Source organism: Pseudophryne corroboree, chromosome 3 (genome assembly GCF_028390025.1).
Source record: "Pseudophryne corroboree isolate aPseCor3 chromosome 3, aPseCor3.hap2, whole genome shotgun sequence".
Lineage (NCBI taxonomy): Eukaryota > Metazoa > Chordata > Amphibia > Anura > Myobatrachidae > Pseudophryne > Pseudophryne corroboree.
This window is the reverse complement of record NC_086446.1, coordinates 747,077,518-747,091,035: the sequence shown is the minus strand read 5'-3', so window position 1 is coordinate 747,091,035 and position 13,518 is coordinate 747,077,518. Positions and strand designations below refer to the sequence as shown.

General features: G+C 47.5%; 1 protein-coding gene across 4 annotated transcripts in view; it reads left to right on the top strand.

Annotated features, from left to right (window-relative positions):
• Positions 1–13,518, top strand: part of ZFYVE27 (zinc finger FYVE-type containing 27) — a 144,945-nt gene that overhangs the window by 112,024 nt on the left and 19,403 nt on the right. For 3 of the 4 annotated variants that reach the window (XM_063962315.1, XM_063962316.1, XM_063962317.1), the window contains one exon: positions 2,782–2,926. In XM_063962315.1, coding sequence (XP_063818385.1) covers positions 2,782–2,926 — 145 coding nt within the window. Of the gene's footprint in view, positions 1–2,781; positions 2,927–6,517; positions 6,716–13,518 lie in introns of those variants that run through there. The other variant, XM_063962319.1, reaches the window with a different exon arrangement.

The window sequence follows — 13,518 nt, the reverse complement described above, 5'->3', positions numbered from 1 at the left end:
CATACAGGACTGGGTCCTGGTGACCACGGATGCCAGCCTTCGGGGCTGGGGCGCAGTCACACAGGGAAGAAATTTCCAGGGACTTTGGTCAAGTCAGGAGTCGTCCCTACACATAAACATTCTGGAACTGAGGGCCATTTACAATGCCCTAAGTCAGGCAAGGCCCTTGCTTCAAAACCAGCCGGTTCTGATTCAATCAGACAACATCACGGCAGTCGCCCACGTAAACCGACAGGGCGGCACAAGAAGCAGGGTGGCCATGGCAGAAGCCACAAGGATTCTCCGATGGGCGGAAAATCACGTACTAGCACTGTCAGCAGTGTTCATTCCGGGAGTGGACAACTGGGAAGCAGACTTCCTCAGCAGACACGACCTACACCCGGGAGAGTGGGGACTTCATCCAGAAGTCTTCCTACTGTTGGTAAACCGCTGGGAAAGGCAACAGGTGGACATGATGGCGTCCCGCCTCAACAAGAAGCTAAAGAGATATTGCGCCAGGTCAAGGGACCCTCTGGCGATAGCTGTGGACGCTCTAGTGACACCGTGGGTGTACCAGTCGGTCTATGTGTTCCCTCCTCTGCCCCTCATACCAAAGGTACTGAGAATAATAAGAAGGCGAGGAGTAAGAACGATACTCGTGGTTCCGGATTGGGCAAGAAGAGCTTGGTACCCGGAACTTCAAGAAATGTTATCAGAGGACCCATGGCCTCTACCGCTCAGACAGGATCTGCTACAGCAGGGGCCCTGTCTGTTCCAAGACTTACCGCGGCTGCGTTTGACGGCATGGCGGTTGAATTCCGGATCCTAAAGGAAAAGGGCATTCCGGAGGAAGTCATTCCTACGCTGATAAAAGCCAGGAAAGAAGTAACCGCAAACCATTATCACCGCATTTGGCGAAAATATGTTGCGTGGTGTGAGGCCAGGAAGGCCCCTACAGAGGAATTTCAGCTGGGTCGTTTTCTGCACTTCCTACAGTCAGGAGTGACTATGGGCCTAAAATTGGGTTCCATTAAGGTCCAGATTTCGGCTCTGTCGATTTTCTTCCAGAAAGAACTGGCTTCGCTGCCTGAAGTTCAGACTTTTGTAAAGGGAGTGCTTCATATTCAGCCCCCTTTTGTGCCTCCTGTGGCACCTTGGGATCTCAATGTGGTGTTGAGTTTCCTAAAATCACATTGGTTTGAACCACTTAAAACCGTGGATCTCAAATATCTCACGTGGAAAGTGGTCATGTTATTGGCCTTGGCTTCGGCCAGGCGTGTGTCAGAATTGGCGGCTTTGTCATGTAAAAGCCCTTATCTGATTTCCATATGGATAGGGCAGAATTGAGGACTCGTCCCCAGTTTCTCCCTAAGGTGGTATCAGCTTTTCACTTGAACCAACCTATTGTGGTGCCTGCGGCTACTAAGGACTTGGAGGATTCCAAGTTACTGGACGTAGTCAGGGCCTTGAAAATGTATGTTTCCAGGACGGCTGGAGTCAGGAAAACTGACTCGCTTTTTATCCTGTATGCACCCAACAAAATAGGTGCTCCTGCTTCTAAGCAGACTATTGCTCGCTGGATTTGTAGCACAATTCAGCTGGCGCATTCTGCGGCTGGATTGCCGCATCCTAAATCAGTGAAAGCCCATTCCACGAGGAAGGTGGGCTCATCTTGGGCGGCTGCCCGAGGGGTCTCGGCTTTACAACTTTGCCGAGCTGCTACTTGGTCAGGGGCAAACACGTTTGCTAAATTCTACAAATTTGATACCCTGGCTGAGGAGGACCTTGAGTTCTCTCATTCGGTGCTGCAGAGTCATCCGCACTCTCCCGCCCGTTTGGGAGCTTTGGCATAATCCCCATGGTCCTTACGGAGTCCCCAGCATCCACTAGGACGTCAGAGAAAATAAGAATTTACTCACCGGTAATTCTATTTCTCGTAGTCCGTAGTGGATGCTGGGCGCCCATCCCAAGTGCGGATTGTCTGCAATACTTGTATATAGTTATTGCCTAACTAAAGGGTTATTGTTGAGCCATCTGTTGAGAGGCTCAGTTGTATTTCATACTGTTAACTGGGTTAAATATCACGAGTTATACGGTGTGATTGGTGTGGCTGGTATGAGTCTTACCCGGGATTCAAAATCCTTCCTTATTGTGTCAGCTCTTCCGGGCACAGTATCCTAACTGAGGTCTGGAGGAGGGGCATAGAGGGAGGAGCCAGTGCACACCAGGTAGTACCAAATCTTTCTTTTAGTGTGCCCAGTCTCCTGCGGAGCCGTCTATTCCCCATGGTCCTTACGGAGTCCCCAGCATCCACTACGGACTACGAGAAATAGAATTACCGGTGAGTAAATTCTTATTATTTCTTTTATGGCTTTCTAACCTTATACAAGTGACGGCTGATTTCCCGATCGCTCAGTGCCAGTTGTGTTCGGAACAGAAGTAGTGCAGTCCCCCATACCCTCCGTACCCCGTCACCAGCTATTGGTGTGGCCATCATTACCGTAATACTCTTGGTTGCACATGAGGACCGCTGAGGGTAGAATTTGCCTTTTATATAAGATTAGTTCAGATGCTATAATGCAGCTAGGAGTTGAATATAGATTGGACTTTTCAACTTCACCGCCTAGGAGGAGGAATGATCCCATCTGTGCTACATTTGGCTGCAGTTCTTCCAGTGTCATTCTCCGTCATGCCACATTCTCAAGTGCATGGAACAAAAAGTCACGTAAAGGGATGACATAAGCATCTGTTGATATTCTGTCGCCATCCTGACTATGGGGTTTGCATTGCTCTACTTGTTAGGAGGATGACGACGTTTCCCAGTGCCCGTCCGATTACGAGCTGAATCTCCAGGACAACGGATTCATCAGCAGAAATGATGCGATTAAAAACAAAGTATCCAAACTGACTGAGCGGCTACGCAAGCGATACCCCGCCAATAACTTGGGTACGTACCCTCTCTTTACTTAGGGGTCTAGGTGCTACGACTTGGAGGCCCAGATTTATCAAGCTTTGGAGAGTGATAAATTGCACGGTGATAAAGTACCAACCAATCAGCTCCTAACTGTCATTTTTTTGCCTGTAACATGGCAGTTTGGAGCTGGTTTGTTGGTACTTTATCACCGAGCAGTTTATCACTCTCCAAGGCTTGATAAATCTGTGCCAGAGAGAGATAAATTGGATGGAGATAAAGTACCAGCCAATCAGCTCCTAACTGCCATGTTACAGGCTGGGTTTGAAAAATGACAGGAGCTGATTGGTTGGTACTATGGGGGGAGTAAGTACTAAGACTTGGAAAGAGATAAAGTGGAGAGAGATAAAGTACCAGCCAACCAGCTCCTAACTGTCGTTTTTCAAACACAGCCTGTAACATGGCAGTTAGGAGCTGATTGGCTGGCGCGTTATCTCCATTCACTTTCTCTTTCTCCAAGGCTTTGTACATAGACCACTGTATTCCTAATAATGCCGATTGGTTAATCTATAGAACATGCACGTTTCTATCTCTTAGAAAATTGCATTGGATAAAATAACATCGAATTGCACGGAACTTGCCCTGTTTCTGAGCCCTAGAAGGCTTTTTTTTTTTTTTTTTTAACAAACGCACCTTTGTTTGGAGGAAAGAGATTTGTTCTGCTCGGTTACCGCTATGTAAAACATGGTACATGGTATGTACATACTTTGTCATCTCTTGAGATATGTAACGCTACACCGCATGTGAAATAATTCAGTCGCAGACAAACATTCTTTTCACTCTAGCTGACTGCGGATTAAGAGTTAAATTTCGGATTAGCGTGCTAACTGGAAACATGAGCCGGCCGGTGTGCATTTCCATGTTGGTCGGAGAAAATAATGTAAAATAAACACGGAGCGAGCTGGTTCGGCGAACATTGAAAATAATTGGGAGCAGCGTCGATGCTGGATTAACCCATTACCGTCCCCAAATCTGTTGTTGAGTAGCCGATTTGGTCATGCCGTCTGTCAGTAGCAGTTGAATTCAGTTTCACCCATAAAGAGGCGCTAAAACGTTCTCGCCTAGGAAAAAAAAATCCCTGTTTTTAAAACCAGTAATCCCGCAACCGTTCGATATAGATGTTGTTTCCGGCATAAATCCGACATACTATCTTGAGATCAGAGTTTCCCAAATCCACTATTACAGTCCAGGATTTGAGGCTATCCATGTTTGTGTCCAGATTAAGTCACCTGTGGTCAAGCATGGATTTCCTGGCCTGAGTTTATGTGGGGCCAGGGCACACACAGTAAGGCTATGAATGCTGAGAAGAGCAGAGTAGAATCCTCTGTAAAGGAGGTCAGGATTTCCGAGACCTTCCCAAGTGTTTGCCCGTGTTCCGTATTGGAGTATCTGTACCATAAAATGATAATGTCCTACATACCACCTTCTTTTGTTTGTCTCATGAGACAGGGGGTTTGGCAAATGGTCAAGACACAAAATACATACAGTAACAGTATAACAGCTTATGATACAAGTCTTCCATTCATGCTACAACACATGGGACCGGATGTAATGGATTTGGAGATGGCCGGAGCTCAAAGACTCCCGCTGAACTCGTACATTTTTTTAAAGCAGCAAACGTTTACAAGGCAAAACCAGTTTGCTTTTGCCTTGTAAACGTTTGCTGCTTTAAAAAAACGTACGAGTTCTGCGGGAGTTCCCGGGATTGGCTTTTAACTATGTGGCCGCCCCCTCGCCCTGCCCGCCCCGCACACATAACTCACCATATACCATGGGCGGGCGGGTGGGGAACATCCTCCGCTCTCTCCTGGCGGCTCCCAGCGGTGTGTGACGGTGCAACGTGACCTCATGATTGGGGAGCCGGAAGAAGGAAGCCGGGCAGCGTCTGAGGGTCCTGTGTTCGCTCAGCACTGATCCCTCAATCCCCGGGATTGAAGCTTCGAATCCCGGGATTGAATCCTGGACGTTTTTGGCCCTAAGTCCCGGGATCTCCCCGATCCCGGGATTGGCCACCATACTTGCCATTGATTTCTTCTCATTATGGTTATTTATTTAAGAGATGCATCTGATACACTTGAAATTCACATCTACTGCACCGAATGACCATGAATGGATTTCACAGAAGCACAAATAATCTGTGCAGATCAGTGGAGTTTGGGCCTCATTCATGTTTGTACACAACTGCAGTTTTCTATGCTATGGAGCGGATAATGTTAGCAATGAGAAGAGACGCCCACCGGACAATCGCACACTCACCTTTGCAGCCTATACGCAAAAACGAGGAACATTGAGGTTAGCGGTAGACTTATGGCTGCGCAGACTGGCCGCGGCAGTAGCGACGCTGGTGCCATGTTTCTCTAGATCTGAAAACAGATACATGTCCCAAAAACGGCCGTGCCACGCCTGCATTTATACCACCACTCCCCATTAACTGTCCCAAAGGGGTGTAGTTGTGTGACTGGTGGTCAGAAGACCACCGGTCACAATACCGACGGTGGGATTCGCCCCCTCACAATCCCAACAGTCGGTATGCCGACTAACAGGGACCATTCCCACTTGTCAGTGTCCACAACACCCATAGCACTGAGTCCGCAGGGGGCTTCGTTGCACTCACACAGACCCCCTTCCCCTAGCTGCCGGGCATTTAAAAGCTGGGATCCCAGCCAATTTTTAATTAGGCCCCTTGCTTGCTCTAGGTTCTAAGCAGATAATATCATGGTCCATGGAGAATCAGAGCCAGTCGCTCATTGGCAGAGGTAATCATTTAACGGTGACTCCTAATAAGGTCATTCACTCACTCCTGGTAAAATAGTGGTTTTCGAATGGCGATAATTGTCCCTCACAAATCTTTCGACCTGGATGTCACAGACAAACAGACGGGGGGGGGGGGGGTTGGAAATCCCACGCCTAAATTTCCCTTCAGCACACTAAAAATGACCTGTAACCATACCTGAACCTATCTGGTAATAGAATTCAGAGAATTAGTCACACATGTTTGCAAACACATGTTTAAGCTGCTGAGCCACTTTATGGCTTCTCCGATATCAGCAGTCCTAACACTACATAATAGCAGTGCCCACATAGGGCCATGTAATTTGTCACAGTAGGCCTCATGATAAAGGTTATTACTAAAACACATCCAGACAGAGAGCTATCTTACGCAGGAGCCACCCCCAGGATCTCCCATTGGCACTACAAGGAACAGCATGCCTTCCAAATACTGCTCCCATTCAATGCCTCTCGCACACAAGCAGACAAACAATGGTAGTTGCTCGGTCATTCCTGGAGATAATTATGTATCAGGTTCTGGAAAGGGGGAGGGGTCACAGACAAACAGACGGAGGGGGGGGGGGTTTGCAAACCCCACGCCTAAATTTAGGGGTGGGATTTGCAAATCCCCCTCCCTCTCGACCTGGTTGTGCTGTAAGGGGCTCCTGTCATTTTGGAGCTGCGTACATGTGGAGACCATTGGTGAAGCTCCCACCACATGCGATATGAGCGAAGTGTACAACCTCTGTGTTATGTTGCGGAATTCTAGCTTTAGCTTTTTATTCTCTTAAATTCCAGCCTAGTGCCTGTCCAGGAAACGTCTGCTGGCTGCATAATGTGTGACCTTCTGGATCTCTTATTCCTTACACCGAGCCAGAGATACTACGTAGAACACATGAGGATAGCATTACATCGCTATCCAGTTCATTGCAAGCTTCGCCTTAACAATCTGTCATCTCACATAATAAAATAAGGAACTTTGCATGGATGAAACAATGTAGTTACTTCTTCAAGTTAGATACTTTTTTGTTCTTCTAAACGGCATAGGGGTCTATTTACTAAGCCTTGGAGAGAGAGAAAGTGGACAGAGCTAAAGTACCAGCCAATCAGCCCCTAGCTGTCATTTTTCAAACCCAGACTGTGACATGGCAGTTAGGAGCTGATTGGCTGGTACTTTATCTCCGTCTACTTGATCTCCATGTAAGGCTTAGTAAATATACCCCCAGGTAAGGCAAGGACCAGCAATCATGCGCTTCCTCCAGAAGCCACTGCTTGAGGAACACACGTCTTCATCCTGTTGCTCCACTACTCCCACTTGCTGTAACGTACTTTATAGCATGAGCGCAGGAGGAAGCGCGCAGTGATTAGTCTGGCTCATTGTGCATAGTAAGTATCGAGCTTCACTAGAAGGGAGAACGTAGCCTTTTACATCCCGCTGCTGGTAGGGATGGCATGAAACTACTGCTCAGCCAGCATCTTGGTGCAGTGGTTTCTTCAATCACGGCACCCCTGGGCCTTTCTTTTTGAGAAATTCAGCAAAAATGTCATTCTTGGGTTCAGTTATGTGGTGGTAGACAGGGTTGCAATTGTTTGTCCGTATTTTTTTTTTAATGATAGGCAAAACCAGTGCTGGGTTCTGCCAGTCACATTGACCATAAATAATTTGATTTGTTCCTGGACCATCAACCCATGGCACCCAGTTTGGGAACTACTGTCTTGGTGTATTAATCTAAGATATGTTCTAGACTTGCTAATGTCACATGAGGTAGAGGTTCCTCTGTGTAATGCCAGCAACTGTGTAGGGCATTTGTGGCTAAACAAAATATTTGTGCAGGAACAGGGGTACAGCCAGAGCTTTGTGGGCCCCATAGGAACATTTTGAAGGGGCCCCCGTCCCAATGCTTCTAGAAAGACACTTCTCTGCAGCAGTTGTTAATTTTATGCCCTTTAATAGTGCCCTAGTTGATTTTCTGAACCATAGTAGAGCCTTATTTAATGTTATGCCCCATACTAGTGCCCAAGTGTCTTTTATGAATCGCAGTAATGCTTAAGTTCACGCTATGTCACATTTCAGAGCTGCCAGTACACATTACGCCGCACAGTACTCCAAATTCACATTCTGATGTATAATGCTCCCTGTTCATATTGTGCCTCATTACAGTGCCACCAGTTCATATTATATAACATTAAAATGCCCTCAAGTTCATTTTATACCACACTACAAGGAGCAGGTCCAGGGACATACCTAGATATATTGCAGGCAACAAGGAAAAAGTTTGAAAGGACCCCTATGTACCACTTAATGACAAAAAAATGTATATAACACATGTAACTGTGATAGGGAACAGCTCTGGGCCCCATAGCAGCTACACTCCCTGCACCTATGGTAGCTACACCCTTGTATGTAACACATGTAACTGTGACAGGGAAGGTGGCCCCTCTCAGCTCTGGGCCCCATAGCAGCTGCACTCCCTGCACCTATGGTAGCTACACTCTGTATATAACACATGTAACTTTGACAAGGAAGGTGGCCCCTCTCAGCTCTGGGCCCCATAGCAGCTGCACTGCCTGCACCTATGGTAGCTACACCCTTGTATGTAACACATTTACTGTGACACGGAAGGTGGCCCCTCTCAGCTCTGGGCCCCATATCAGCTGTTCTCCCTGCACCTATGGTAGCTACACCCTTGTATGTAACACATGTAACTGTGACAGGGAAGGTGTCCCCTCTCAGCTCTGGGCCCCATAGCAGCTGCACTGCCTGCACCTATGGTAGCTACACCCTTGTATGTAACACATTTACTGTGACAGGGAAGGTGGCCCCTCTCAGCTCTGGGCCCCATATCAGCTGTTCTCCCTGCACCTATGGTAGCTACGCCCCTGTATATAACACATGTTACTGTGACAGGGAAGGTGGCCCCTCTCATCTTTGGGCCCCATAGCAGCTGCACTCCCTGCACCTGTGGTAGCTATGCCCTTGTGCGGGAACAGGAGTACAGTCTTTCATCTATGTATAATACCCCTTAGTGGAATCACCAGGGATCTTTCCCCTAATCCAGTGGTTCCCAAACTCTGTCCTCAAGACAACCTAATGGTCCAGGTTTTAAGGATAACCATGCTTGGGTGCAGGTGACCTAATCAGTCCATTTGATTTAACTATCTGTGCTTAGCCATAGATATCCTTAAAACCTGGACTGTTAGAGTGCCTTGAGGAACGAATTTGGGAAACACTGCCCTAATCCCTACAGTGATCCTAGTGGATCAAAGTCCTCCACTCTCCATTGTCTGCTCTACACACCCCTAAGTTGTTGCCGGGCAGAAGCTGTTGCTGGCCAGAGGGGGACACTTCTGTTGAGTGGCGCCAAACTCTCTGGTGGCAGGCTGACCGGGTCACCCAAAGTTCAACGAAACACTACCACAGGGTTCTAATGGAGGCAGTGGGCAGTACTTAAAAATGGGAGACATATGTATATGAGAGTCTAATAGCACTACTAGTTCATCCCCCCTTACACAGATCCCCTGCCTATAGAGAAAGTGCCCTACTGTATGGGGTACCACATATGTGCTAATAAGCTACTACCTAAGTTTAAATGTAAAACTCCAATTTCCATACAATACACAGCTAATCAACTGGTTAGCATTATCATGAGTTTAGTTCCTAGTCTTGGCCAGTCTGTACATTCTCTGTAAAGCGCTGTGTAATACATGGGATGCGTTCGGCATCCCGACTGTTGGGATACCAGCGGTCATGTGGCGCCAGAATCCCGACACCACTCTGGAGAACAGCACTGGAATACCAACATCCCAAAGAGTGAGTATCTGGGTATGGGTTAGGGTTAGGACCCACGGGGGAAGAGGGTATGGTTAGGGTTAGGCACTAGGGGGGTAGGGTTAGGCACTAAGGGGATGGTTAGCCATAGCTGCCACCCCTGAAGGTTTAGCCATAGCTGCCACCCCAGGAAGGTTGGGATGGGGGAGGGGTAGAATACTTGCTGTGTCCGGTGTCGGGATCATCAGTGTTGGCAGGGGCGTTTTAAGAGAGGAGGAGGCCCGTGTGCAGCCTTCTGCTTCAGGGGCCCCCTCCTCTCTGACTGATGAACAGGTATTTTAATACTTACCTCTCCTGGGTCCCCCGGCGGTGCCATCCCTTTCCGCAGCGCAATAGAGTCTGAGAACAGACTCTATTGCGCATGCGCAAACCTCCGGGAACACGGCACGGCGGCCATTTTCCCGAAGATTTTGCTAATGCGCATGCGCGAAACTCCGGAAAAATGGCCGCCGTGCCATCTTTCCGGAGTTTTCAGCAAGCGCAATAGTTTGTTCCCACTAGTGTTCAAACTCTATTACGCTGCTGAGAAGGGATGGCTCCGACGGGGGACTCCAGAGAGGCAAGTATTAAACAAATGGGTGCGGGGTGGGCCCCCCAGGACCTAGGGGCCCGTGTGCCTCGCATACACTGCACCCATTATAGATACGCCAATGAGTGTTGGGGTGCCACTGTCGGTCATACATACCCAATCCATACATATATAATATATAAACTCTATAAATAGCTGTTAATAAATATTCTAAATCTGAATGAAGTCCAGAAATACTGCAGATAAAAGATTTCAAATTCATGCTTTTTAAGTGCAGGATTAATTTCTGCAGCATAGCGAAGCGCAGACATGTGTCCAGCGTTGTAGATTCCATACAATTCATCTCACATGGTGGCAGCTCTTTTGTTTATTTCATTTAGCACAATAGTCATTGCAACAACATCAGTTTTTCCTGCTATGGACTTAAACAGTTTTTAACTGACACAATTTCCCAAGAACCGTTGTTTTCTTTGCATGTTACTAGTAACACAGGAGAGGAACGCACCCCTTTCCTCCCCCCTGAGTCGCTCAGTGCGCCCCAGCCAGGAGCTTTGTGGGTATTAGCTCCAACGCCTTTCTGCTTATTTTCTGTGCTGTAGCAGACCTACCACATAGCAGGAAGGCGAAGCACAATATCAGATGATCAGTCTTTTTGAATAAAATGTGTTTTGGTTGTTACATTGTTTATGCAGCAGAAATATTTAGAATAATCATCACATGAAAACTGCCTTTACAGGCAAATTAATTCCTGTTCCGGATCTCCTCGGACCGCAATTCGGGAAAATTTTTTGTTCTGGGGGGGAAAAAAAGGCAGAAGTCTGGGACAGTAACTTTGTAACATCTCCGGTAGAACCCATTCTTGAGTCCAGAGAAATAGTGATATAAGTATTTTAACTCCTAGCACTATACAGTATAGTATACTGCGAATTACAGATATTACACTGCTGGGAGATGTTTCATACCTTCTCAAGTGGAGAAGTTGCCCATAGCAACCAATTTGTATCCAGCTATCCTTTCTCAGGTACATTCTATGCAATGAGCTAAAAGCTTCTCTACCGATCTCCTGTATTTATTCACCAGTTTCAATAACACAATGATGTATTTTTTTCTAGGTAGTAATTTCACTTGTGCTATGAATGGAAACTTTGCTGCTTTGCACGCTTAAAACAAACACACAAAAGATCCCTGGCTTTGCATTTTGCGTTATCTATATGGGGAGTTGCTACAAAGGGGATCTAGCCTTTATGTTGGCATGCATTAGGTCGCTGGGTCGACATGAGTTTGTCACTTTTTGTTTTTCTTTTTACCCTTTTTTTTTTTTTACCTTTTTTTTAACCTTTTTTGTAACTTTTTTTACTTTTTTTTTACTCTTTTTTTTAAACTTTTTCATACTTTACGATCCACGTGGACTACGATTGGGAATAGTAACCCTTGCCCGAAGCATGGCGAGCGGACACTGTGCACTAAATGGGATTCCAGGTCATTTTACGAAGAAAACGACACCAACTTTAAAAAAAAAAACCTTCTGTATACATTTTTCCATGTCAACCTTGTTCATGTCGACCTAATGAACGTGTCGACCTACTTCAGGCGTCGACCTAGTTACTGTCGACCCTATGATCCACACCCCTGCAAGTACCTCGGTCTGTCCGTAGTCCAGGCAAGCAGAAAGGGGCACCCACGCCTACAATATGCCACGATCACGCCTCTTTCAGCAGGCAGTGCAGCATATAAAGCTCTGATAATCCCAATAGGACATGGCTTCGCCCCAACATGCTTGGCCCTGCCTCAAGTACCATGGTCCATTAGATGTCCCTTCGGCTCTAGATAAGAGCTTTCCTATCTGGCAGGTCAGATTATGTCATTGTATAGCAGGGGGGCCTATGATGATGCATTTCAGAATCGTTTCATCAGCCTCTCCGGATCACCCACTTTCAAAGACGGCTCATGGGGGGTGCGGGAGGCTGTACGCTACTCCTTGGAACAATGCAGTTCTCTTGCCATTTGTTATACAGACAGCCAGTAAATGAGAACAGTAGAGGTGAGTAGCTATAAGTGCAGGTATAGTGATGGCAAATGCACTACAAGCCAGTGTGTCCTTAGTGCTGCTGATAGACTGTATAATCTGTGTTCTTAACCAGTAATTATAGGGGGAATTCAATTGCCGGTGAAGGGTGCGAATTGCTGTTGCTATGGCATTTAAACACCGACAATGGCACTCCATCTTGCACCCTTCCCCCGGCCAATTCGCACCCTGTTTTGTACAAAAGTGCTTGCTACCCTGTGGGGTAGCGAACACTTTTGTGTGAGATCCCGCTGCCTTAAAGTGAGGCAAGTGTTGTGTAAATTCAGCTGAACGAGATCATCACCGGCATTTGAATTCCCCCTTAAATATCTACAATTTATGACCAGTCATTAGTATAATACCCCTTTTCCACTAGCTCAAAAAACCCGAGTTTTTGCACAGGGGCGCTCATCTACCTGGGTTTTTTGCTAGTGGAAACTGCTCCCTCTGAAAATTCCCGGGTCAAGTGACCCGGGAATCCTACCTGGGTAGCTACCTGAGTTGGACCCGGGAATGACTCGGGTAAGGGTGTAGTGTAAACGGGTTACCCGGGTCATCCGACCCGGGACCCGTTTACAGCATGTCAGAGCACATTCCTCCCTGACCGCAGTGTCCCTCAGGCGGTCGGGAGGTTGGGTGGATACAGCACATGCTGTCAGTGCTGCTGTCTGCATAGCGCTGGCCGGGAAAGCATGTGCCGGAGGCCTTGGGGCAGCCCAGCAGCTTACAGAGTTCTGAGCTTGCCCCCCCCACATGATGGAGGGCAGCATCGCATTGGGGGCATGGCCTAACAGGACCGTGGCCATGCCCCGGGGGTCCTGATCTGCCGGTTTTCCTGGCGCTTGGAGATGACGTCATCTCCAAGTGCCGGGCAGAAGACACTGCACCTGGGTGCAGTGTAAACGGTGCCGACCCGGGATATTCCCGGGTCGGCACCGTTGTGGAAAAGGTGTCCGTCTCGGGTCTGACCTGGCTTGGAACCTTGTTCCAAATCCCGGGTCAGATCTGAGACTTCTAGTGGAAAAGGGGTATTACTTGTTGTCATTAGGAAGTTTGTACGTTTTATGAGCAGCATCAGTGTAAGCCTGTGACATTGTGACTCTCTGTATTTATTGTCCTGCTCACAACGTCTGTCATTAGTTATTACGCAGCTGATCACCACCTCCGAGCAGGGCTGAAGGAATTCAGGCCAAGCGCAGATGTGCGAGAACAATTCCTCAGTTCTTAGCTGTGTCCAAACCCCACACTCTAAGAGAAAGTTACATAACCCATGTTTCCTGTCCATTCATTATGCTCGCGGGTCCGGGGGGGATTGCGTTCAGAGACTGTGTTTATACTTCGCCCCTTAGCTGCAGAAGTTATATTGTGCGTCGCCT